We start from the raw sequence: 26,648 nt of genomic DNA, 5'->3' as shown, positions 1-26,648 counted from the left end.
TATGACTCTCAGAAATGGGAAAAACTGCTTTTCAGGCTATAATTTCCAGAATCCCCCAGCCAGCCTAAAATAGAGGCATTCCCAAGCTGTCTTCTTATTGTTGTTGTTGTGTGCCTTTAAGTCGTTCCTGACTCATGGGGACCCTAAGGCTATTATGGGTTTTTCTTGGCAAAGGTTGTTCGGAGGAGGTTTGCCATTGTCACCCTCTGAGGCTGAGAGCATGTGACTTGCCCAATTTGGACCTAGTGGATTTCATGGCCAAGCAGGGAATTGAACCCTGGTCGCCAGAGTCATCGTCCATCACTCAAAAGTGGGAAAGCTGTGGTCTTCTATGGGTCTTCTATGGGGTGCCAACTCTCATCAGTAACAATCAGCTGGCCCAAAGGTCAGATGATTTACAACCCAAGAGCCAGTGTGTTGTAGTAGTTTGAGTGGTTGGACCATGACTCTGGAGACCAGGGTTCAAATCCTGGCTCAGCCATGGAAACTCTGGAGAAAAGAAGGTTAAGAGGTGATATGATAGCCCTGTTTAAATATTTGAAGGGATGCCATATTGAGGAGGGAGCAAGCTTGTTTTCTGCTGCTCCAGAGACTAGGACCCGGAGCAATGGATGCAAGCTGCAGGAAAAGAGATTCCACCTCAACATTAGGAGGAACTTCCTGACAGTAAGGGCTGTTCGACAGTGGAACAAACTCCCTCGGAGTGTAGTGGAGTCTCCCTCCTTGGAGGTCTTCAAACGGAGGCTGGATGGCCATCTGTCTGGGATGCTTTGATTTGGATTTCGTGCATGGCAGGGGGTTGGACTGGATGGCCCTTGTGGTCTCTTCCAACTCTGATTCTCTGATTCTATGATTCTGAAGATGCCAGCCACAGATGCTGTCAAAACATCAGGAATAAACTCTTCCAGAACATGGCCACATAGTCCAAAAAACCCACAAAAAACTATTATAGGGTGACTTTGGGCAAGTCCCAGTCTCTCAGCCGCAGAGGATAGCAATGGGAAGCCCCCACTGAAGAAACTAGCTAAGAAAACCCTGTGGTAGATTCACCTTAGTGTTGCCATAAGTTGGAAATGGCTTGAAGGCACCCAACAGCAACAATAATACAGAGAGTATCGCTTTCCCTAGGCCTGCTCTATGTCTATTCCTTTGGGACCCAAAAGCAATTTTATTTGTACCAGTCTTAGCTCCATTAGTTGCTTGCTGCACATAACTAGTGTTTACTTTAAGGTGATTTGAAAGGGGTTTGGTTTTTGGAGGGGGTGTTGCTGTTATATTTTATAAACACGGCTCATATTTCATGTGAAATCGCGGTATGAATTTGTTTGCATTTTGAAACTGTTTTCTCCCTTGAATGCTTAATTTGTTGTTCAGCAGAAGAGCTGGGAAACCCAATTACAGCCACTGCTTCTGTGACACCCAGCACACCTCTTGCTTAATGTGCAAATTGGCACATGAATCTGGGGCACTCGAAGCCAGAACAGCGAGGAAAAGCGGGACAATATGTACATTGATTATGCTTGTTACCATAATGCTCGGAGCATTATAGCGGTGGAGTGATCCCAGGGAAGGTGCTGAAAATAATGGGGCGAGATCATGGAAAGGAAATGGGAAAACAGAACTCACAAGCAGAGAGGGAAAATAACCCTGAAATGAAGGTGTGGGTACGAATTTATCAGAGCAGCCTATTGGTTATATTGGTTAGTTTACAACAACAAAGAGATAGATATACAATTTGGAGAAAAGTAAAAGGCATATAGACTGATAGGAAATAGATTAGACCATTCAGGAAACGGAAGTCATTTTGTTGGTTTTTGTGTCTTGTTTTATTGTCTTTTTTATGGTTTTGTGTATGGTACGATGTCTTTTTTGTGGCTGTCTATATATATATATATATATATATATATATATATATATATATATGTTTTAAAATAAAAATAAAAAGCCTTGCACCGGGTGACTTTGGGCCCTTTGCTCCCTCCCAGCCTGACCTACTTCACACGCTGGTTGTGAAGATAAAATGAAGAAGCGGAGCGCCACGTATGACATTTTGAGTTCACTGGGAAGAATATAGATGTCACTAATGCATAAATCAACATTTTTATTGGAGGTTCTGTTTAGCCATATGTCTAGTAGGAGACAGAATGTCCTCCATGAAGCGAGGTCTGTCTCTCTTGACTATCTGCTCTGAGAACTGTGCATGCCAAGCAGGCAGGGAGGGATACATTTACTTATTTATACCACTAAAATATCCCTTCCAACTTGACATGAGAATTGGATTCATTGAATCCAAGGGCCATCCAGTCCAACCCCATTCTGCCATGCAGGAACTCTCAATCAAAGCACTCCCAACAGATAGATATCCAGCTTCTGTTTAAAAGCCTCCGAGGAAATGTGTTTCACTGTTACTGTCAGGAGATTCCTCCTAATGTTGAGCTGGAATCTCTTTTCCCTTAGCTTGAATCCATTGTCCCATGTTCCAGTCTCTGGAGCAGCAGAAAACAAACTTTCTCCCTCTTCAATATGGCATCCCTTCAAATATTTAACCAGGGCTATCATATCACCTCTTGACCGTCTCTTCTCCAGGCTAAACATCCCCAGCTCCCTGAGTCTTGCCTCACAGGGCTTTATGGTTTCCAGACCTTTGAATCCTCATTCTGCCATGGGAACTCACTGAAGGACTTTAGGCAAGTCACATTCTCTCAGCCTCAGAGGGAGGCAAAGGCACCACCCTGAAAATGATCTTGCAAAAACAAAACAAAACCCAACAACTGCGATAGGGTTCACATAAGTTGGAAAGATCTTGAAGGCACACAACAAAAACAATAATTCATAATTTAAAAAGAAAACCGGCCTCTGCTGCCCAGTTATCAATTTCCGTTCCATGCAGAACCCAGCCATTAGGGAGCTGTCCAGAGTACCAAAACCACAGCTTTTGTATTGTCTTAGAATCATAGAATCTACGATTGTAGAGTTGGAAGAGATGACAAGGGCCATCCAGCCCAACCCCATTGTGCCATGCAGGAACTATCAATCAAAGCATCCCCATTGACAGATGGCCATCCAGCCTCTGTTTAAAGACCTCCAAGGAAGGAGACTCCACTACACTCCAAGGAAGGAGTGTGTTCCACTGTTGAACAGCCCTTACTCTCAGGAAGTTCCTCAAAGTGTTGAGGTGGGATCTCTTTTCCAGCAGTTTGCATCCATTGCTCTATGTCCTATTCTCTGGAGCAGCAGAAAACAAGCTTGTTCCCTCCTCAATATGACATCTCTTCAAGTGTTTAAACAGGGCTATCATACCACCCCTTTGCCAACATTTTCTTGCTGGCTGAGAAGCTACCAAATCCTCAAAATAAATGGCAAAGTCCTGGGAAAATCCTTTTCTAATGCTTGGAGGTGATTTTGAAAAGCCCCCCAAAGCTTCCTTCCTAAAGTCACATCCTATAGTTCATGTAGATGCCAGCCTGGCATAGTGGTTTGAATGTTGGACTACAACTCTGGAGACCAGGGTTCGATTCCCAGTTCTGCCATGGAAACCCATTGGGTGACCTTGGGCAAGTCACATACTCTCAGCCTCAGGAGAAGACAATGGCAAACCTCCTCTGAACCAATCTTGCCAAGAAACCCCCATGATAGTTACTTTTTGGGAACCACCTTAGTCGGAAGTCGGAAATGACTTGAGGGTACACACCAACAAAAAGAAGTCCACAAAGCCAATTTGTCCCATATTCAACCCACTTACATATGACGCATGGTGGCTAGGGAGCATTGCTTGCTCAACACAAAGCCTCCACCATCTCACTGCATATTGGTGTGAATTACTCTGCTGAATGCTTCATCATCCAGATTCAGCAGAATTAATGTGGAAAATTGCCAGGGTCAAGTAACGGAAGAGCGCTCATAACCAAGGGTGAGTCACATCTCCAGAGATGTATCAACTATTCATGCTCCTAAATGCCCCTGTTATCTTCCCTTAATTGTTTGGCCCTCTTATTCACTGCGCTCTGCAGAATAAAGTAAGTCTATCATTTAAACTCTTGGTTGGAGACACTGCAGCTAGCCTTTCCTTAAACGAATCATGACCCAGGTAAGAGACTACCATCGTTCCCGTTTTTTGTTCTGTGCCTTCAAGTCATTTCCAACTTATGGGGACCTTAAGGCAACGTTATCATGGGTTTTTGGGGGGACTGAGAGTGTGTGACTTGATCAAGTGCATCCAATTGGACCAAAAGCATCTGAAGAAGTAGACTGAAGTCTAGGAAAGCTCCTGCTGCCAGCTTCTTTCAGCTAGTCTCAAAGGTGCTACAAGATCTCTCTACATACCGATTCTACAGACCAACATGGCTATATCTTTGAATTCTTCCACTATGGGTGAAAATAGTCCTACAAATAACTTGGACCCAAGTGATATAGGGCTTTATAGCACTTTGGACTGGAAGCTAGTGGAGCTGTTGCAACAAAAGAATCTTATTGTTCCTGTAGCTAGCTCCAGTTAACCATGTGCGTAGTTTGCAATAACCTGGTATTTTAGGATGCGCATGACGGGAAGTGGGGCACATATCCGTCTGTCCTCCCACCCAGGGCAATGATCAGAGGACTCAGGAAGAAACCTTGGGGGCCTTGGACTACCATTCCCTGCCTCTGTTCCCTAAGGCAGTGTGGATTTACTCTGCCCTGTGGTTGGGCTGGCCCTGTTTTCCCCAGTCTGAGCCTCACAGTTCCCCCACTACACTGCTTTTCTCATAATCTGAAGTCCCTGGTGTCTTCTGCCAAGTGAAGTGCCAACCCAGAACTCCCCACTAAAAACATCCAGTTCTTGGATAAAGCTTTGTTCCAGTTCCAAGAAATCTGTGCATCCTTTTTGGTATGCAAGACCTTGCTGGGTGCACACAACGGCGGCTGTGTTTCCTTGGGCCCATCAGCATGTGACTATTTGTTTCCCTTCTTCCTTTGCTTCACTCCCAGACTTTCCCAGCAATGGAAAGGGAAGGGGAAAAACCATCCTTCTTTTTACACTCACCACAACGAACACCGCCATAACCAGCATCACCCTGTGAACCGATCCCCTTCCAATTCTCTTTCCAGGAACAAAAACCTATTTGAGTAAATGGCTTGGACTGAGAAGCAAGTGTGCAAAAGCAATCGATGTGCTTGATACCACAAGAGTACAGAGGTTAGAGAAAAAACAAGAAAAGGGACTTGTGAACCTCCTGTTTTCTTTGTACAGAGTCCAAAACAGAGGAAACAAGTGCTTCCACTAAAAGACAACGGTGGAGGGCAGGAGAGATGGGAGAGTTTCCCAGGATCTCCTTTTGTAAAGGAATGTAGCCTCAAGAGCCAAGCGGTTCAGAACGGAAAAGGAAATGTGATCTGCCCTTAGAAAATTCACATTAAGCTCCAAGAAAAACATCTGAGTGTGAATAATGTATATATTGGTATGGACTTGTTGCAGCTTCTTCTTCTTCTTTTTCTGGCACAACTTTCTCTCTTAGCTATTAGGAGAGGCAGGGAACTGTGTAAATAATCGAAGCTCACCTTTGCATCACCAAAGGATTTCTTGATTCGATCACTAGCTTCAGGTTTCACCAGAAATATGCTATGTTTTACGTCGACATGACGGCTATAAGCTTTTAAAAAGGGGGGAGGAAAAACTGTGGAAGAGCACATGGTTTGCATGCAGGAGGTCTCAAGGCTGTTCGATCATCTCCCAAAGTAGCAAGTCATAGGAAAGATCCCCTTTTGAAACCCTAGAAAGCCACTGCCAGAATCGAAGCACAATATGCCCCGCAAGACGGATGAGTTGTCTTACCTGGTATAAGACAGCTTCATCTGTTCAGATGTTTTTTGAGACACAACATTCCCATCCAGTTCTTCAACCTCTATTGTACTTGACTATCATGGTCTAGAACAGGACATTTCAGTCCTCTAGATTACTCTGCGCAGATCCCACAAAACCATAAAGACATCCTTCTTTTCCAAGTTGGAAGATTTTCAGAACATGCCCTCCATTTCAACCTTCTGTCCAGGAGGAATTTCCAAAATGTCCTCCATTTTGAGCATGGCTAAGAAGCATGTACTTATATTTCTATGAAACATTTTTCATTTTCGGAGACATTTAGCCTTCTCTGCCGGGGAGCTCTGGTGCCACAACCAACTACAGTTCCCAGAATTCCACAGCACTGAGCCGTGGGAGTTAAAGTGGTGTCACACCAGGTTATTTCCACAGTGCAGATGCAGTCTTTCTTTGCATTTGGTCATCTCATTTGCTACTGTGACCAATGCAAGGAGGAACCCAACTCTTTCTTATTAGAGTACTATTGGTGTTACGTATGTATTTCTGCTCTCGTTTCCCACACAGATGGAGCAGCACAGCTGGATCTGTATGACTCACTTTGTGTAGGGAGAGGAAGATGCAAATACCTGACCCATCTGCAAACCCTCCATAGGGAACATGGATGGGTTGGCAGCATAGTTCTGAATTTTCTACTTATATCCAGACAGTAGAAACAATGGAAGAGGAGAAGACAAGAAGATGAGACTCGGGTTCCCTCTAGTGGAAACAGAGCCTTATTGGGGATCTTGGAATTGTAGCATCATCAAACCATCATGCATTTAATGAGCTTTTGCGGGTTACACATGGGAGCATTGTGGTTTAGATGTGTATCACACATGGCCCCAAAGGACTATTTAATCTGAAAAAGAGGAAGACCACTTGCTAGATGCTCTGGAGCTGATCGCATTCATGGACATTTATGCCATGGCAACGCAAAATGTAAGAAGTGTTGGGTAATTTTAAGTTTCCTAAGGCTTCAGCCTTTGTCAAGGAAACAAAAATATTTAATTCTCTGAAGACGCCAAAGCTACGGATGCTGGCGAAACGTCAGGAATAAACTCTTCTAGAACAAGGCCACAGAGCCCGAGAAACCCATAAAAAATTAAATATTTAAATTGTATTTTCTTTAAAAAAATATCACATTTTAATAAGTTCTCTCTAGGAATCTCTAGGTCTTTCAGTGCAACTTTTGGTTAAAGTTGACCATAGATTTGCACTGGAGGACCTAGATATCCCTAGAGAGAACTTATTAAGTAAAGGGATGTCTGTGGCCACTATTATCACCACACTTTGAGAAGCCAGTTCTCTTGTTTAACACTCTGATACCCAAAGAAGTACTTTCTTCTTTCAGTCCTGAGTTGCCAACTATTCTTCATCTTTGAATGAATGATGCTAGTATTCGGAGGGAAGAAGGAAACCATCTCCCTAGCCACTTTCTCCACATACAAAATATGTGCATTTTAAAGGCATTAAGACACTCCATTCGGTTTTTCTTGTCACAACAACACACTTCTTTTAATTGCCCAAAATCTACTATACACCTGATTTTTGAGGGTAAGGTGCCACCACAGATTAGAGTTCACCCATATCTTTGCATTTCATCAGAACTGACTCTTCTAGTCAGTCACAGAGTTGTCAAATATGAGAACCAGAGGTATAGCAGAGCTAATGCTCAAGGGGACAGAACAGAGGGGATTTTTGATTTACATGGACGATAATGGCATCTGCCATCCCCTCCAACTTTCCTCTTCCTTTTGAACTTAGCTATAGTTTCACCATAATGAGGCAAGGGAGATAGAAAGCGCTAGTCCCTGATGTATTCAAAAAATAATCTCCTGGAAAACCTTCAAGTGTGTGTTCGTGTGCACATATAGTTTGACATTATGCATTTAAAAATTTTCCTCAGGGACCTAGCTATGGGAATTGTCTTGATGAGCATCTGCAATTCAGAATACACCAGTAAGTCAATGACAGAAAACATCAGGTCCACCGCATCTTTTCTACGGCCTGCTTTGCATAACTTTGGATACTGCACTCTTCCAGTCTCATTGTTTCATCTGCAACATGGCCATGTGTGTGAAACAAGCACATAAAAAAAGTAAGTAGCACAATGCACATCATGTCCACATTCAAATGACTGTACGAAGAGCGATACTTGGATCAGGCCAAAGGTTGCTGGTTGGAGCGTTCCAAAACAAAGTAACATTTCCAGACTCTGAATGTGATCATAGATCCAATAGGTTGCCCACACTTGCAGTGAACAATGGCCACCTTTGGAAAAGGTGGGTGGAATAAAAGAGAAAGCTTTCGGGAAACCCAGGAACTATAGAGACACTAGAATAGTTCCGTAAAGGAACCGAGGGATGTCCTGTTACTGCCCAGCTCAGGTTCTGGACTCCCTGCCCTTCTGCTCTGCAGCAGCCGGCATACTCAGAAGCTGAGAAAAGTACAAAGAGAAAGAAATGCGCCGAAAGAACACCATCCTCGATGAAAAGGTCTTGAAAGCCTCCCTCTGCTGTAATGCTGATGAGTCAAATGGGGGGAGAGTGGAAGGGAATGCAATGTTGTCTTAATAACAGGAATTGTGACTCCAAATATAGCCTCAGAATGTCACCTTTCTTGCCACCAACAAAGGCTTCTTGGATAGTGACAAGTTGCTAGGTGACATTTCTTAGCTTTTCTGAGCTCCAGAGCAAGTTCGTTGCCTTCATTAACTCTAGGGATGTCAGCATCCCCACATGTCAGAGGAGGAGAAAGAGCGGAAATACCAACCAGTGACGGCATAATGTGACAAGTGGAGAAAGAAAACCAATGGGTCCAAAATACAACTCACCACCCTTCCAAATAACTTTCTCATCTTGTTTGGAAGCTGTGAAGCCCTCCTTTAATTCTTTTTTTAAATTCTAGTTTGTTTTTAACATTTTATTTATCGGGGATGGGGAGGTGGAGAAGCAGCATTCTCTCAGATGAGTGCAAATCTGCAGCCTGAAGCAGTACAATCCAGGCACAATGTTTACTAGCTACCTGAGAATTGCAGCTAACTGAAACCTGTACCAAATTGTTGTTAGTATTGACTCCTCCTGTTCAGGGTTCCAGCAAACCAAGCTTTTTCGCATGGCACCTCATCACATTTCTACTCCCCCCACCCAGTTTTCCAATCCTCCCCCCCTCCCAACTTCCAGTTAATGTTCAATGTCAGCTACACACGTTTCGGTGGGGATTGTAGTTTTTTGGGGGTGGAGGCGGGAACTTCAGTCTCTGCAGTTCCCCTGAGGCTGTTGACATTTTCTTCCTTGGCGTGTATGGTGCCATTTTGACTGCTTAATGGTCAGCATCAGACGCTGAGGCCTGGAACAGATGGGTAGGAAAAAGTATCTCAAACCTGCATTTCCCCAAAGTGGGTCAAAAATTTCACTGCCTGCACAGCCTGGTCCAAGGTGGCTTGAATGTGCATAGACTGACCGCATGGCACAGCATCAAGCTACAATACTGGGTAGTTTTTTGTCAGTTCCCCACCATGCATGTGCACCGTCACAGAAACACACTGCCAGTGACTGCCTGCTGCCTAGATGCCATCCCACTGGATGGCCATACAGTTGCAACTGCGATCCTCCACTGGTACAGGGCATGGGAGCATTGGTGGGCCCAGTAAAACACTAGCAAAGCACAATCATGGAGGCCCCCTTCAACCCTCCCCCCCATTCAACCCATGCCACTTTTGGACAGTGTAGTTTGTGTATGTTGTACTTATATGTGTCACTCTTTCTTATATAGGTGTCACTTTTTTGCATTGCCACGCCGACTGCTTGGATATGCCAGATCCATCCTTTTTTTAATGCGCACTTGCACCAGGGCATTTATAAGCAGCTTTAGGATTAGGGTTAGGATGGATCGCTCTTCAGAACTGCTCTCACTTCAGGGTGTTTCTATGCAGGGGTGAAGGTGCACATTTTCCGCCCTGAGTCTTTACTGAGAAGGAGACATTCCTTCGGTGGCATGTGTGTTGACTCCTATTAAACAATTTATGCCAAACATTTTAAGCACTTAAAGTGAAAAAGCTGAACAGATGCAGTTTCCAGTGTTTCCCTTAAGACCAATTATACACTAAGCATTTAAAACTAATCCTTTGATGATAAGTGAGTTAAAAAGAATCCCCCCCAACCAAAGATAATGAACCTAAGTGTATTTATTTGGAAATAAGTGTTGTCAAAAGAGAGCCAGTGTGGTGCAGTGGTTTGAGTGTTGGACTAGGACAGTGGGAGACCAGGATTTGAATGACTTTGGATAAGTCACTCTTTCTCAGCCTCAGCACAAGGTAAGGGCAAACTACTTCTGAACTAATTCTGTCGAGAAACCCCTGTGATAGGTTCTCCTTAGGGATGGGTTGAAATGACTTGAAGGCACACAACAACAGCAACAAGCTTTTGCAAAGCCTGCAAGCTTTGGCTGCAAATAAAAACGATTTAAAAGAATGACCAAAGAAAATAGCAACTATATTATTAAAAACAACAGGAGGTAACCTTCACCATACTAATGCTGTGTAGACTCTTCCTTTTGAGTATTCCAGCCAGTGGATCATGCCACTTTTCAGCATATTCCATTCTATTACTCCCTACCCTGGGCTTTCTAATCCTCCCTTACCAATAGTAAATCATCATCCCATGCCCACTGAATGTTAATTCCTCTTGGTTGTCCCTATTTTCCCCTCAATCTTCACACTAGTTCCCCTCTCAACCTTTTCTTAAAATATCTGCAACCATTAGCCTTCTTTGTGCACAGAACAGTATTCTAGCTATGTAAAGATCCACTCTTGGAGAATGAATTTACTGTGACCATAGGAATTGCAAAGCATCAGCTAGTCTTAGTGGTAGGGCACAGTGAGAAAGCTCCAGCATCAATATCAAGCATCAAGAATTAAAAAGAATCTAGAGAGGTGGTAATAAAGGTTCTCTTGGCATGAATCTCCTAATTTTCAGACCAATCTTCTGACTACTGCATCACATGGGCTCTCCCTTGTTCTTAACTTGAGGTTTGGGTTTACAAGCAGTGCTTATTCTGATACACAATGCTCACAATTCTTTTATACATAGCCACTGCCATGGAACATTTTGAAGCCAGGAATTCCACTGTTGAACAATACACTCTGGCTGGTGGTGTTGCATTAAGACACCCCCCACCTGTATTTGTCCCAACTGAAGGGAATGCAGACCATTCTGGGTAGACTAAGACGCACAGTTCCTGGGGGTTTCATACAAAAGCCAGGAGAACAGGTGAACTGATTAAAATGTCACCTCTCTGCCAGTGCCAAAACCTCACAAAGCCTGGCAGCAGTCGCCGTTATTTTCTGTGCTCTAATCAGGCTCTGATGGGCACCATGCTGGAGAAGACCATTCTTCCAGAGTACTATGGCTGTTGAGATGGATCTCTTTTAAAGTGGGACTCACAATATTCAATTGGTTAATCAAATCTTGTGAGTCAAATCTGACCTTTCTTTACACATTAAAAAGTACCGATTTGCATTTTTTTCAGGCTTTCTATTTTCTTTGTTCTCTTTCCAGGCTTTCGATTTTCTGAATAACTCAACATGTATGCAGGACATAGGCTGACATGGTGAAAAATCATGACTTTGGAACAAGGACTTGAAAGGTGACAATCCAGACCCAGGCAAAACCACAGTGCTAAACACTAATCTGTGGGAAGGTATGGGCACTTGCATTTGAGCACTGTTGGGACTTCTTTCTCCCAAAGGTAGTATCAAACACAGCTTGAGAATATTATTTTTGTGACCTACCATACCCAGATTTCCCTGAACATGCCAAGCATGGGTAGATGATTCTGGGACTATTAGTCCAAAACAGGTAAATGTTCAAAGTTCTGGTATCAAAGTAGCACCCAACTCTTTTCAGGGTGCCACCAAGACAGCCATATGCTTTTCAAATGTCAGAATATACATCTTGATTTGAATATTACAATTATCCCAGACTTGGTACTATATAGGCAGACTGTTAGGTTCAGCAGTAAAACCTACCCTAAGAATTAACACAGTCCAGTGAAGTGCCTTTTCTGTAACACTGGGCACTGAGGTCTAAAGTGATCTCTCTTTGAAAAAGGCTTAGACCTTTTTGAGCAGAACTCAATCCACATCAAGAAAGTTCAAAGAAATGTGAAGATGGCCATGTGGATCCTTAAAGTACAAGCATTGGATCCAAAATCCTTAGCTGCTCACAGTTTGCATCAGAACCCTTGTCCATCTCCTTTTTGTGGTTGTATCAGTTTGTACTCAAAACAGATTTTGACAGCTTATTTGGGAATCCCAACCATATTGGGACTGGCTATGGATCCCATTGCAGACCGGAAAGGCTTCCACTCTATTACCAAGGTAGTACTGTGTACACACAACATGACTTGGGATTTCCAGAATGTCTCTGAATCATGTGGTTTACCAAAAAAATCTTTTTCTTTAAGAACTTTTTTTTGAAGTAAATATTTTTACATTTCTCTACTGAAGACAAGAACACAGCTTATCATCTGGTACACCCGCTGTATATTTCTCTATGGTGCTATTCTTAGTGTTGCTTACCCATTCTGTCTGGAGTAGGTAGCTTGCAGCCCTGCAGATGTTGTTGGTCTCTTACCCCCATCAATCCTACCCAGCATAACCAATGTGAAAGATCAGGGAAAATGTGGTGCAACACCTGATGGGCCGCACTTTCCCCATCCCTACATGAGATCCTAGTTTTTCAGCTGTGAGCCCCTGGCTTGTTTAATCATTCCTGAGAGCCCAACCATGCCCTCTTGACTTAGCAGCCAGCATCCTTTTCTTTTTATATCTTGTCTTGCTGCCCTTCTCCTGCCTTTACTCTTGGTACCAAGTGTGAATATGTAAGTACCTGTTTAATGCAATTTGAGACTCAAGTCATTGCAGTCTGCTGCACCCCAGGACCAGTTGTTCAACTCCTGAGAACCATAATGTAAGGCACAGGCAGGAAATCTGTGGCCTTCCCAGCAATCCCAGCCACCATGGCCAATGACAAATGATGATACAGTGCAAAATATCTAGTACTTCAAAAAGTGTCTGAAATATAAAATCTTTGTTTTTACAAATGCACACAAGGAAAGCAATGGCACTGTTAAGTTGATAACAGTCTAAGAAACCTCAGTCATCTGACAACTCCAGACATAGTTCAGCTGTCCTATCTCTGTTCGAGGTCTCAGTTCAATCGGACAACTCCACATCATTTACAAGAACAGGGAAGTTCTCACCTCCTTCACACAGCAGCGTGTAAATAGAACGATACAATAATGCTCTAGAACCTTCTTGAAGGTGTCCTGGTTCTAGAAGTGGGAGGAGTTCAGCTTCCATGGCCTGTGTGCAAAAAGGCGACGATATTCAAGATTAGGAATTTTTAATCTACCCCTCCAAACAGGTGATTTCAGTAAGAGCAACTGCAATACAAAAAGTAACTTTTCCAAGCCCTACTAAAAAAAATAATTTGGCAAGTCCAATTGGGGCAGTTTGCTCCCTATGTGTTTTATGTTCTCTCATTCTCCCAAAACGATACATACACTGAAGGAAACTGACTCATCTGAACATGCAATAGTCAGATTTAAATATTGGAAACATATGAGAAACCCCTCAAAGCCAACTGGATCTTGTTCAGGATGTACAAATAAATGCAGAAGGGGGAGTCTTAAGACCAAAGGTATCTTCAGTGTTGCTTTAAACTCACCTTCTGTATTTCCAGTCGCTGCTGAAGCATTGCCACCTTCAGCTTTAAAGTCTCCATGTCCATCAGCTCCTTCAAGCTTGAGTAAAAAAGCAGGGGTGGTGGCCCAACAGTTTCTACATCCCAACACCGTTCCTTTCCAAGGGAGGGACATTCTTTAGAGGAGCAGCCCATACCACAAACTGAGTTACCAGGAAGCAACTTTGCATGCGACTCCATAGCTGTCACGAGAGGGAAGTGCAGCTTTTAGCAAAGCAAAAGATATGGTTATGTTTAGCAAGCGATGGAAGAAAGGGACATGGTAGGTTCAGGGCTGTCACATTAGCAAAGTAAAGGCTTGTTCTAGTCCATTACAGGGTTAATGGAGAGCTACTGAGAACACAGATGACCTACGGCTCTATATGCATAGCTCTAATCAACTTTTGAGCCTTAATAAGGCTAGCTTTGTAGTGAGCCTTCCTCTCTCCCTCTCCCTATCAAATCAAAGTCCTCACCTTCTCTCAACTGTTGCACTTTGTCCAGATGCTCTTTAGCTATTGTTTGCAGACCCTCCAGAGTGAGAAGGCTTTCATATTCTCTCTCCCATGTTGGATTTTCCCCAAGAGAGCCTTAAAAAACAAGATCACAGGATGAAGGCCAGATGGAACCACTTGGAGAAATGAGATTCAATCCTCTAACCAAAGTTCCACCCAAATCCTGCTTTAATTAGTTCAAAGATGTATTTCCTGCATTATGGTCACATGCTGTAAGTCACAGATGAGAAAAATGCAGAGCAGGATCTACTAGATCATCTCTGGCCAGTAGATCACCAATGATCTACAGCTCTCCATTGTTGAACAGCAGCAATTTTTAGGTTTGAATGAGTGTGCTAGAATTCCATATCTGTAGTAAGTCAGATGGAGTTGTATCAGTGTATGAGTGAGGCATGTGATTATGTCTGTGAGGATGCTTTCTATGTGGGAGGGGAATGTACACATTGAACTTTTTGAGTGAGGATAAAAAAGGCAGATGGGGTGAACTGTGGAAAAGCTGGAAAAGAAAACAAAAGAGACTGTACAGAGGACCCATAAGGAAGGCTGGAAGTTTTCAAGACAAGAAAATAACCTCTGTGGATTACAATAACATTATGAATGTTGGCAAATCTGTGGATTTCTCCAACTGATGCTTTATAATTCATGAATGTGTGTTTCACTTGTGTTATTTGTATATACATAGCTGCATTTTGCATTGTGTTCTGTGTTGATTTTATCTGTAAACACTTAAATTTGTTTATTTAAATTTATCCACTGTAATTATTTCAAGATGTTTTATGTTGATGAGCTGATCTAACTTCAACTGAACTCAGTCTATTGCGACACTGAGAGCAGCGCATCCATTATGTTCCAGGTGCGAGACATCCCAGGATCATCCTCTTGTGGGTTCAGCAGGGAACTGGTTGTGCTGCTGATGGTGTCATTTTGTATGCGGTTCATTTTTGGCCATCAAGAGTTCAGGAAAAATCAAAGTAGATTGTACAAATCTGATGTCTCTCCCTTCCTGATGTAAACCACCTTGAAGATCAGATTGTGGGAATAGATTCTGGTTCCTGCACTTCCCCAACAACCCAGTTGTCCTGAGTTCTTTAACCATATATTCCAGCTTGCAGGTATGGATGCACTTATTAACCAGTGGCTAAATTGCTACTGGGATGATGTCTCCCAGAATGGGATCATCACAAGGGGAAGGCTAATTTAGATCTAGTGCAGGGAGAAGGAGTGATCAGAGTCCCCACTTAGCTATCAAATTCACTGGGGACTTTGGACTGGTCACTCCTTCTCAGTTTGATCTACTATACAGGATTATAGCAAGGATAAATCAGGAAGACTAGAAATGGGAAGGGAAGCTATGAAAAAACTAGACCATTCTATTCCCCATCACCATGTATGGATGTGAGAGCTGGAAAGTGGAAAAAGCAGATAGAAGGAAAATCAACTGATCTTAAATGTGGTGATGGAAAAGAATGCTGAGGATATTATTGTGGAAGGCCAAAATGACAAACAAATGAGTCCTAGAGCAGATCATGCCTGGACTCTCCCAGGAAGCCAAGATGACTAAACTGAGGCTGTCATACTTTGGCCACATCATGAGTAGACATAACTCATTAGAAAAGTCAATAATGCTAGGAAAGGTGGAGGGGAGTAGAAAGAGAGGAAGGCCGCATGCCAGATGGTTAGACTCAATAAGGGAAGTCACAGGCCTGATCCTGCAGGACTTGAGCAGATTGGTTGAGGACAGGAGGACTTGGAGATGTCTCATCCACAGGGTCACCATGAGTCAAAGTTGACTTGAAGGCAGTTAACAACAAAGCAGCAAGAAGGAAAGAAGCCCAACTATTATTCCATCTGAGCTCATGGGAGGAAAGCAGGGTATACATGTAATTAATAATAATAATAATAATAATAATAATAATATCTGTAAAGCATCCTGGGAACATTTTTGGAGATCATGATAAATATGTTTTAAATAAATAATTTTATAAAGCAGAGACAAAGCTCGTATTCAAATCCAGCAGAGGAAATTTTAGCAACTTTCAATACATATCCTACCTGAGGTCTCAGTTTCCATGTATTGTCTCATAAGGCAGCTGACATCTTTCAAATCCATCAACTCCCTTCTCACCTCAATTGGGCTAAAAGCTGGCGATGGTGAACAGAACTGAACATAGGTTTAAGAAAACATAGCACTGTGATGCGGGGTCCTTCCCAGCAGAGTAAACAGGAACAAGGAGAGGCTCTTACAGATCTGAAATCCTATTTACTTTGTCGACTTCTACAGCAAACTTAGGTGACTCAGAAGGGTGAAACAGACATGACAGAGAGGATCTGTACTTGTTTCCTTCAAAGCAGGGAAAGAGAGTGGTTAATCTAATTGGTCTCTGTTGTTACCTTGTTATGCATTTGCCTGCACCCACCCATGTCCTCCTCCACATAGGAAGTGTTTCATTTTTTGGCTGACAACTCCAAGTATTTCCTAGCCGTCAGAGTCACCAAAAAGTAGTATTTCCAAACCTTGGATTTGAACAAGGCAGGCATATATGGTGCCTTATCCCATGATGACAGAGAATGCTTGGGAGGGGGACATTTTAGAGAGGATTAGATAGTATCTGTGCCCAAGGATTGTAGTTCTAACCAAGTAAATATTTATCTGTAGCTATGCTGGAATGTGGCAGTGATGGATCTCACAAAATTTTATGTTTTCAATTTTGCTTCCATATGCATGACCTCTCTAAGAAGAACAGCATAAGGAGGATGCACTTACTTTATTTCTGAGTTTGAGAGTGGATTTGAATTAGGCAGATTTCAGTACATGTTTCCACTTAGAAAATATCCTGTTCCTTTCCTTTCCATTACAGAGAGCAAGGGTTTTGGTTTTTTAGAACTATCCCCTATTTCTGCAATAGGGCAAAACAACAGTACCTAGAAAAGTACTATCGTCAATATTTTTGCTAAAGCTAAACCAACAAAGTCCAACAACCATGAATTATTCCACAGAAATATCTAATGGATCAATATTAAACCAGTCTTTTGACTGCATGGTTTGGGTCCCCAAAGGCGCTTTCAAACATTATTCGAAACAGAGCCTAATATGTCCCCAGAGGGGTTTAACTTGCTTAATGCTTTGCAGAACTGTCAACTGTATGCTAACAGGGAAAATGTGTACTCTCCACATCATCTGAATTAAATGGTTCCATTTCTGTCTGGAAGAAGGAAGGAAGAAGAAAACATGCCCAATACCAGCTGAGGGCTACATGAGGAAAAAAAATGGGCATGAGGGTATAACCAAAGGGTGGCAAGTTTGGCAGGCACCATCTTCTGCCTGAGGACCTCAGAATGGCAAACAAACAAATACAAAATCAGAAGTAGCAAAACGTTCAGTTCCAGTTTTGAAAAAAAAATGGTATTTTTAAAATGTTATAGTGTACACTGCAGAGAAGCCCAGTGACCTATGTAAAAGATCAATAACTGTTCCTGGAGGCATTGGGAGAGGCAATCCATCCTTTTTTTAAAACCACAAAAGTGACTGTCCAGGGGAGTTGGTAGCTGCAAAAACACACTGGCTCTTTTACATTTTGGGACATGTAAAAAACCAAAACAAAATAGGATTCTTCCAAAATTCTGGTGCTAAGTCTTTTTATGCCAGCTGCAATCCTGGGTAACAAAACCAAGTCACATCTGCAGTTGCATTTATAAAAAAAAGTCTCCTAAAGTGAAAAGAAACCAAAGGATACCGTTGCCTGTAGCTTTTCCATAAAGTGATTCTTCGCAGTAGTTGCTTCTGGACTTGTTTGGCAACCTTGGCACTTCTCCAACAATCTGGACATTGGCAGCAAGAAGCAGACAAAGGTGTTGGGGAGACAAACATACACCAAGAGTTAGAATAAGTCTGAAAATTTACACCTCACATATTAGTTGCTTAAGCAGGCCATGGTCATTTCTGGCAGCCATTCTGAGTTGGCATAGTTTCATGACCCCAAATCACTAAGCATTAGGGTTTTGGACTTATGTGAGTGGCTGTATATATAAAAGGCATCTGACACAGATGTGTACGGTGGACCCTCCATATTCACTGGGATTAGGGGCACAGGACCCCTATGAAAGTGGTAAAACTGCAAATAAAAAAAGCACAGTTTTTTTCATCTGTGAGAACATCTCTCTAGAAATCTCTAAGCCATCCAGAGCAATTCTGTGGTTAGGATCTGCCAGACATTGACCATGAAATTGCATTGATGGACCTACAAATGCCCAGAGAAGTGTTCTCTCTAGGTCCTCCAGCATGGCTTTTGGTAGAAGTTGACAACGGAGTCAGATTTTGCAAACCTAGAGATTTGCAAAATCTGCAAATAATCAAATCTGCAAAAGTCAAAGCCGCAAATGTGGAGAGACAAGTGTATGTGCCTGCAAATGAGATATAAGTATACATTCATATGTATAAATATTTTGTCTGAACATGAATGTGTATGCAGATAAATGGTATATGTATATGAGTATATGTAGACTCACACACATTTGTTTGTGCACCCATTAACATTTATAAACAAGTATAGGTAGTTTGAATCCTCAGAGGAAAGTGAAGGCAAACACCCTCTGAAGAAATCTTGCTGAGAAAACCCCATGATAGGTCTTAGGAGCACTGTAACTCTTTCAGTTCCAGACTCATACCACAAAGTCATTCTTTTGGGGTTTCTACTTTGGAATTCCTCCCATCACCATTCCATCCACTTGTAGGGAAGTTCTAGTTTTGGATAAGATGACCTGAATAGGTTTACCTGATATACTTGGAAAAGGCTTTTTTGTAGGGAAGTGGCAATTCCAGCAAAGACCTGCAAATGAATTGGACGGCATCATTAGGCCCAGTAGCCACACATCTTTAAAAAAAACTAAGAAACATTCATCACATTCTCTTTAATATTTTTAAAGCAAGTTACATACATTGCAAAACCCATCTGGCCATCCATTACCTAGGTATGACTGCCACATGGTGCATATTTTGCCAGGTTCAGCTCAGTACCTTCCTTCACTCCTGCCCAGCAAATTGGTTCAGTTCAAGTCAATTGCTCATACTCAATGACATTAAAAGTAGTCCACAAACGTCAACAGATGCAAAATGTAATAGGCAGATGTGGAGAAAACAGGCAGGTTAGAAAGCTTGTGACAGACAACGGGAGTAAAGCTAGTAAAAGGTGGCGGCTACTCCCAGGAGCAGGTATAAGAAGAGAGGCAGAGGCATGTCTGAAGTTAGTCAGGGAAATATTTATTGTACTTTGAGGGGTTCAGCAGCCCAGAAATTTGGGTAGATGCTGTGAAGTGCAGTTTGAAGGGCTTTAGGTACCCAAGTTAGGGATAAGAGGCGTCCAGAGTTAAAATAGATGTGTTAACATCCTGCATGATATATATATTGCTTGGAAGCAGTGGAGATTAGTAAAGTAATCTGAAGGACAGACAACATAAATGTTAAAAAACTGAGGAAGTTTAGTTAGTGGCTGTGGTCACAGATAACCAAAAGCGTTAAGAGATACAGAAACTAGGTAAAAATTCTGTGTGAACTAAGAGTACAAAGAAACATTTATAAAGTCACTGTTAAGTATTGTAACTACTGAATGATTTATACACCATATCAATCTTGAATACCATCCACCAAGAAAGATACTATAATCAACCCAGCTTGTAAATAAAATTCTTATGTTTGTTTCAACAAGTAGTTGCCCAAAGTGTGTTTAAAGGAAACATATTCAAATGCTAGCAAACTTATAAAAATACTACCAAGAGAGAGAAGACTTTTATTATTTGGAACACATCAGATAGTGGGTGTGTAGTGACTAAATAACAATTGATGGGATTTTAAAACCCATAGGGCTGGCATCTGAAGAGAGTTCTAGTGTAGGAGACACTAGGGGGAGAGATCCGAGTTCGAAGGTCTCCTGACATATTGGTGGCAGCGGTGACACACAGTGAAAAGGAGTTAAAGGTTTTAAGAAATTCTGGCAGTGCCACATTGCCACCTTGACATAAAAGTAGTTCACAAACATCAACAGATGTGAAATAGAATAGGCAGATTTTTGGCTAATATCCCACCTTTGGACCATATCATTCTGCTTTGTGCTAGCTCCACTGGTTATCAATTTCTTTTCAGAGATGTGTGAAAAATGCAGAAAGAGCCACTTCTGCCAGCTCTACAAAACGCAAAGGAGTGCAGAAGCTGGATTTCAAGCAAAACTGTAAAACTGAATTTAAATCAAGAATTCCTAATCTTTTGTCTTCCAGATATTTTGGACTCAACCCCCAAAAGCCCCAGTCAGTGTAGCCAACAATTCTGGAAGCTGAAATCCAAAATATATGTAAGACCAAATGTTTAGAGCTACTGATTGAAATCCAGTAGTTTATTCTAACCCCCAAAGCCATTGTTCCACATAGCAAAATCTAGGATATTATTGAACATGTGGCATTTCATTGCATGCAGCAACAAATAAACATCTGCATCTAGCTTGTGCCAAGAAAGTATGTCTTGTGCCTAGAAATTATTTGCACACACACAATTGTATAGCAGGGTCAAAGGTAGCAAGCAAAAGCAGCAGCAGCAGCAGTACAAGATCTAGCCAACTACAGAATCTGAAATGTGAACATACCCCTTTGCCTGAAGAGTAGAAACCTTGGGAGCTGTTCCCATTCCCAGAGAGGCACTTCCAACATGGGTCTGTGCAGCTGAACACTTGACAGCAAGATCTGAAAGACTGATCTCTCTTTCGGGCAGTGAGGGATCAGCATTTGCAGAGTCTCCCCCACCTTCAGAGGTCCCAAATGAAGGACTCCTTCCAGGCAACACTTTGGAAACACAGGCCTTCCCATGACCTAGCTGGGTTATCTTCACAGGCAACTTGGCTTTAGGGGAGGCAATCCCTTTAGGAGACTTCTTCTTCCCAGGCACCACTGAAGCTCTGGAACTCAGCCTGGCCGATGTTTTCACCTGAGGCCTTTTCAGATCTGGATCAGTTCTGTAGGGAGCTTTCAGCATGTATGCTGTTGGCTTTTTGGGAAATGAAGGCTTGCAAATCACAGATGACACTTTACCACTCTTAGTGATACTCTCCTTAGGCTTATCGCCTTGCTGGTTCAAAGGGACACTGGTAACAACCGTCTTATCTGCAGCTTTGGCACCTTTTATAAGCTGACATGGAGCCTGCTGGTACTTTGTTCGAACTCTTAATGCTTTTTCCAGGGCTTTGTTAAGAAGTTCCAATTCCTCAAGCTCCTTGGCTGTGGGCTCACTTTCTACAGATGCTGCAGATCAGTAAGGGAAAAAAGTCATTTATACTAATTAAGATCTGCTCTATCTTCTTTAAATGGCACACACACAAAAAATGACATGTGCATTTACAGCAATTATTTACATCTAACAAATTATGCCAAGAAGACAAGCAAATGGGTTCTTGAACAGATCAGACCAGGGCTCTCCCTGGAAGCAAAGATGATCAAGTTGAGACTATTGTACTTTGGCCGCATAATGAGAAGGTAGGGATCACTAGGAAAAACAATAATGCTAGGAAAGGTAGAGGATAGAAGAATGTGACCAGATGGATAGACTCAATCAGGGGGTTATGGGCAAGGGCTTGCAGGATCTGAGCAGGGCCATGGAGGATAGGGATTCTTGGAGATGTCTCATCCACAGGGTCGCCGTGAGTCGGAAATGACTGGAGGACAGCTAACAACAATCATGTTACTGAACTTCAGCTTCCAGTGGTTATGCTGCCTAGGGCTAATGGGAATTGCGAGGCAACAATATGCAGGGGGTGTAACATATTCCTCACCAAAGACAAACACACACAGAGCTTTTTTCCTGGTAAATTTCCTGATCAAGCCACTGTGTGTAATTTTTACCTGCATGTCTTTGTTGTGATGATCGAGTGAATGGAATGGAATCACGTTTTAGGAACAAGCTCACAGTCGGTTCATAAAAAGGTATTCATATTCCATACACCTGAGACTGAAATTGGATTGTTAAATTCCATGGCTGAATTCCTATATTGCTTATGGCTGTGGGTTAAAGCCTGAAAAAATATAGGAGCTTTCTGGGATGAAATACCCTAGTCTTTACATAACTTTAAAATGTAAAGAATAGCTTATTTAAAGTTTAAATGCCTCTTAAATTCTGTTTCTCTCTGATAAGAACCAGGTTTTCCTGCCTGAGACTGAAGACAGCCTCCTCCCCACAATCCCAGTGATCCCAGTATGGATCACCGTCCCACAAGCCTTTCCCCTCAGGTCAACCTGCAGTTGGGTTGTAAGGAAAATCAGGTGGGCACCACACACAAAAAAAGCCTGCACACAGGAGATTAAAAGACTTGGCAGATTCTCTCAAAGAGCACAATCAAAAGAAACTAGATATGGAGAATCATTCAGCTTTACCTCCAGAGAAACAGTCGATAAAGCAAGCAGTGGTTATTCAAAAGCAATTCTTTTCAACTGCCTGAATGCAATCCCAAATCCTTCTACCAGACCCATTTCTACAGGTAGAATTAGATCTGAATCAGGCTTCAATCCAGCAGTGTCTTGTTACTCTTATGTTCAAGGTATGCACTATGCAGTAAATATAAACAGTGAGGCACATCCCAAAAATGCTGCTGTTGTTGTGTGCCTCCAAGTCATTTTTGACTTACAGTGACCAAGAAGACAAAGTTTTCTTGGCAAGATTCGTTCGGGGGGGGGGGGGGGGGTTGTCTTTGCTTTCCTTTGAGGCTGAGAGAATGTGACTTGGCCAAAGTTGCCCAGTAGATTCCTATGGCCAAGCAAAGAGTCAAACCCTGGTCTGCAGAGCTCTAGTCCAACACCCAAACCACTACACTGCACTAGTTTTCACATCCCAATTACTCCTAGTATATAAGCCAAGAAGTCATGACCCATCACAACTCCCCATCATATAGCAATAAAACATTTGGACATACACATAATCCCTTCACTACGTTTCTGTGCCAAGAAACAGGTGCACATTAGCATAGTTTCAGCTTTGGGGTTGCTCAAACTCTAGGCATTCCCTGTAGGCAAAGGAAAGAAGGAAGACACAACAGTAGACAGATTCACATCACATCCTTTTGGGGTTTAGTTCTAGTTTCTTGGCACTGAAAAATCACAGCAGAAATGGAAAAATTGTTATTGTGTAAAAAGATATTTCTCTTACTTTGATTATCATTTTTGCTCTCTTCAAGGGCTGCACTTTCAGAAACATCTGAGTTCCTGGCAGAGAAAAAGGAAACAACATACATTTTGCAGACAGAGAAATACCTACTAATACCTCCACAGAAACAGAGCTTGCAAACATACTTTTCGGAAACCATCTTGGCTGGTAGATTCTGAGAGCTGTCATCCATATATATAAATATATATTCATTCTATGCTTTGCACAGATGTAATCACAAGGATTTCATGATGCTATTGATTATGAGAATGCTTTTCTTTATGCAGATGTTTTGGATAAGATGACAAACATTTAGATTACTAAAGAATACACTCTTCTAGAACATGGCCTCATAGCCTGAAAACCCCACAAAAAGCTATGGATGCCGACTGTGAAAGCCTTCGACTTCATATTTCAATTACTATTTGGTCCCACGTCTTCTGTAGGGTGAAAGACATAGAAAGAAAGAAGATTCATCCGCAGTCTGCCTTCACCACACTGACGAGGAAAGACAATTCTCTGGGGCTTTCATATAGGGCTGGCATCCATCCTCTCCCTCACTTACCAGTCTTTAAGAAGAGCCTGGCACCGCATTACGTTCTGCTGCAGTCTCTGCTTTTGCTCAGTACAGTCATCCAAGGCCTGGGTGAGCAGGGAAACCAGCCTGAAAATGACACAACAGAAGCATTTCCATCACAGAAGAACATCATCTCAACCTTTAAAGCCAAGTCTTTTCATCTACTTTGTTTGCTCCTGAATTAAAGAGGGAATCCAACCAGAAAGTGCGAGATCTACAACATTCCGATGTGGAACAATAAACGACATTCTTTTGATGAGTCTGTTCCTCAGGAAAGGACACTCTTTCCTTTAAAAACAGCATATATTCAAATAACCTCTCTCCTTTAAAAACAACTGTTGTTGCCGTGTGCCTTCAAGTCATTTCCGACTTAAGGTGACCCTATCATGGGTCATATTTGTTCAGAAGGGGTTTGTCTTTGCCTCCGATGCTGGGAGTGTGTGACTTGCACAAGATCACCCAAAAGGTTTCCAAGGCTGAGTGAGGATTCAAACCTGAGGGGGCCAAACAGACAGGCCAAAATAAAGCTGCTTCGGGTCACTTTGGAGGTATGCTGTTTAAATGACACATGCATCTTAAGAGGCCAGAAGCTGTGCCAAAGCTGCGCTCTAGTCCTTAGGACTGGAGCATGGCTTTGGCATGGCTTCTGGACTCTTAGGACACACACATCATTTAAACAGCATACCTCCAAAGTGACCCGAAGCAGCTTTATTTTGGCCTGTCTGTATGGGCTCCTTAGTCTCCAGAGTCCTTGTCCAAGGCTCAAACCACTGTGCCATGCTGGCATACAAACAAATTACAATCTGTTTCAGGTGTATAGGGTTATCCGTTATCAGAGATGCTTCGAAACATCACAAATTAATACTGACATCACACACTGTATATGCTGAAAGGCCTGAAGTCTCCCTTTCCTGAAACAGATGTCCCTTCTGGGGTAGCCATCCAGCCTCTGTTTAAAGACCTCCAAGGAAGGAGACTCCACTACACTCCAAGGGAGTTTGTTCCACTATTAAACATCTCTTACTGTCAGGAAGTTCATCCTAATGTTTAAGTGAAATCGCTTTTCCTGGAGCTTGCATCCATTGCTCCATTGGGTCCTAGTCTCTGGAGCAGCAGAAAACAAGCTTGCTCCCTCCTCACTGTGAGAGGAAAAGCTCATGATCCCAACTTCTTTCTTTCAGTGAGTCTCAAAAGTGCTCCAAGATCTCTTTACATATTGGTTTTATAGACTATTATTACCTTGTAATAATAATAATAATATAAATCTGAAGAAGTAGCCTTGAATCTATGAAAGCTCATGCTGCCAACTTCCTTCTTTCAAGTGAGTGTGCAAGATCTCTACATATTGATTTTGCAGACTATTCTTAACTTATAATAATAGTAATGATAATGATATGTATCTGAGGAAGTAGACTTGAGTCTAGGAAAGCTCATGCTGCCAATGTCTTTCTTTCAGTGAGTCTCAAAGGTGCTACAAGATCTCTCTACATATTGATTTTAAAGACTATTATTACCTTTGAATAATAAAGATAATAATAATAATAATATGCACCTGAGGAAGTAGACTGCCAACTTCCTTCTTTCAGTGAGTGTCAAAGGGGCTACAAGATCCTTTTACATATTGATTCCACAGACTAACAGGGTTATTACGTCTTTGGATCCTACTACTCTGGAGACCAGGGTTCAAATCCTGACTGGGTCAGGAAAACCCAATGGGGTTCTCCTGTGTTTCCCTATGGGCAAGTATTCCCCAATGTATCTCTATGGGCAAGTATTCCCCTAAGCTTCCCCCTGGACTATATTCCCCAATGTTTCCTTATGGGCAAATATTCCCAATGTTTCCTTATGGGCAAATATTCCCAATGGTTCCCTATGGGCAAATATTCCCCTATACAGTATTTCCCTATGAGCAGATATTCCCTTATGTTTCCCTATGGGCAAGTATTCCCCAATGTATCTCTATGGGCAAGTATTCCCCTAAGCTTCCCCCTGGACTGTATTCCCCAATGGTTCCCTATGGGCAAATATTCCCAATGTTTCCTTATGGGCAAATATTCCCCTATATTTCCCTATGGGCAGATATTCCCTTATGTTTCCCTATGGGCAAATTTTCCCCAATGCTTCCCTATGGGCAGGTATTGCCATTCGTTCTAGTAAGTCCCTTCTAGGCCACCGTAGCAGAGGCCTGCATGGCCGCCGCCTTCACCTTCGAGCGCAGTCGGAGGGCAGCATGAAGCCAGTCTTCCTCCGTCTCTTTCCAATCCAAAGACCAACTAAACCTCCATTAAAAAAACGACTCTGGAGGCATCACCATAGAGTCCCCAAAGCCTAGAGCGGCCCTTTCCCTTCTAGGCCCATAGATCTAGTCAGAGTTGGTCCCCTTTGGGAGACATTTTTTATCCCTCTCTCTCCTTCGTTAAAGCTACTATCCGAGGGTTTTTGTTGTCTGCTACACCGTTGTGAAGCCCCTTCTTACTACAGCTCTCTTAATCAACACAAACACACACTCCAAGTCAGCCATGGAAAGCCTCAGGAAAGGCGGCTCTATACTTTTGACTATCTCTATTCTTTTGTCTATCTCTATGCTCCCGGGCCCGGACTGCGCATGCGCAGACGTACTCGAGTCCTGGCAGATGTATAGAAAAAAAAACATCGTTTTTCCCCATAATTCCATAATTGGAATTTAATTCATAATTAAATCCACAATTCATAATTAAATCCATAAAATTCCATAATAATTCCATAATTCTAATTTAATTCCATAATTATTAATTAATTAATAATTGTTCCATAATTCCATAATTAT

At 42.3% G+C, this 26,648-nt stretch overlaps 1 protein-coding gene across 4 annotated transcripts; it reads right to left on the bottom strand.

Moving 5' to 3' along the window:
• Positions 1-12,909: 12,909 nt before the first annotated feature.
• On the bottom strand, positions 12,910-26,371 carry TEDC2 (tubulin epsilon and delta complex 2). 4 transcript variants are annotated; one of them, XM_089540957.1, is made up of 10 exons: positions 26,319-26,371; positions 23,831-23,929; positions 23,269-23,324; positions 20,723-21,374; positions 18,866-18,919; positions 17,828-17,912; positions 16,146-16,254; positions 14,055-14,168; positions 13,564-13,781; positions 12,910-13,199 (listed from the first exon to the last, which is right to left on the bottom strand). In XM_089540957.1, the coding sequence occupies exons 2-10, from the start codon at positions 23,857-23,859 to the stop codon at positions 13,050-13,052; spliced, it is 1,467 nt and encodes a 488-aa protein (XP_089397083.1). In that variant the 5' UTR covers positions 23,860-23,929; positions 26,319-26,371; the 3' UTR covers positions 12,910-13,049. The 4 variants fall into 4 exon arrangements, with proteins under 4 accessions (XP_089397083.1, XP_089397081.1, XP_089397082.1 ...); XM_089540955.1 differs by lacking the exon at positions 26,319-26,371 and adding an exon at positions 26,049-26,299; XM_089540956.1 differs by lacking the exon at positions 26,319-26,371 and adding an exon at positions 25,395-25,473.
• Positions 26,372-26,648: the final 277 nt, after the last annotated feature.

This window comes from Sceloporus occidentalis, unplaced genomic scaffold, assembly GCF_023333645.1.
Source record: "Sceloporus occidentalis isolate IW3139 unplaced genomic scaffold, rSceOcc1.0.p SCAF_10, whole genome shotgun sequence".
NCBI classification, from domain to species: domain Eukaryota; kingdom Metazoa; phylum Chordata; class Lepidosauria; order Squamata; family Phrynosomatidae; genus Sceloporus; species Sceloporus occidentalis.
This window is presented reverse-complemented; position numbering and strand designations above follow the sequence as displayed.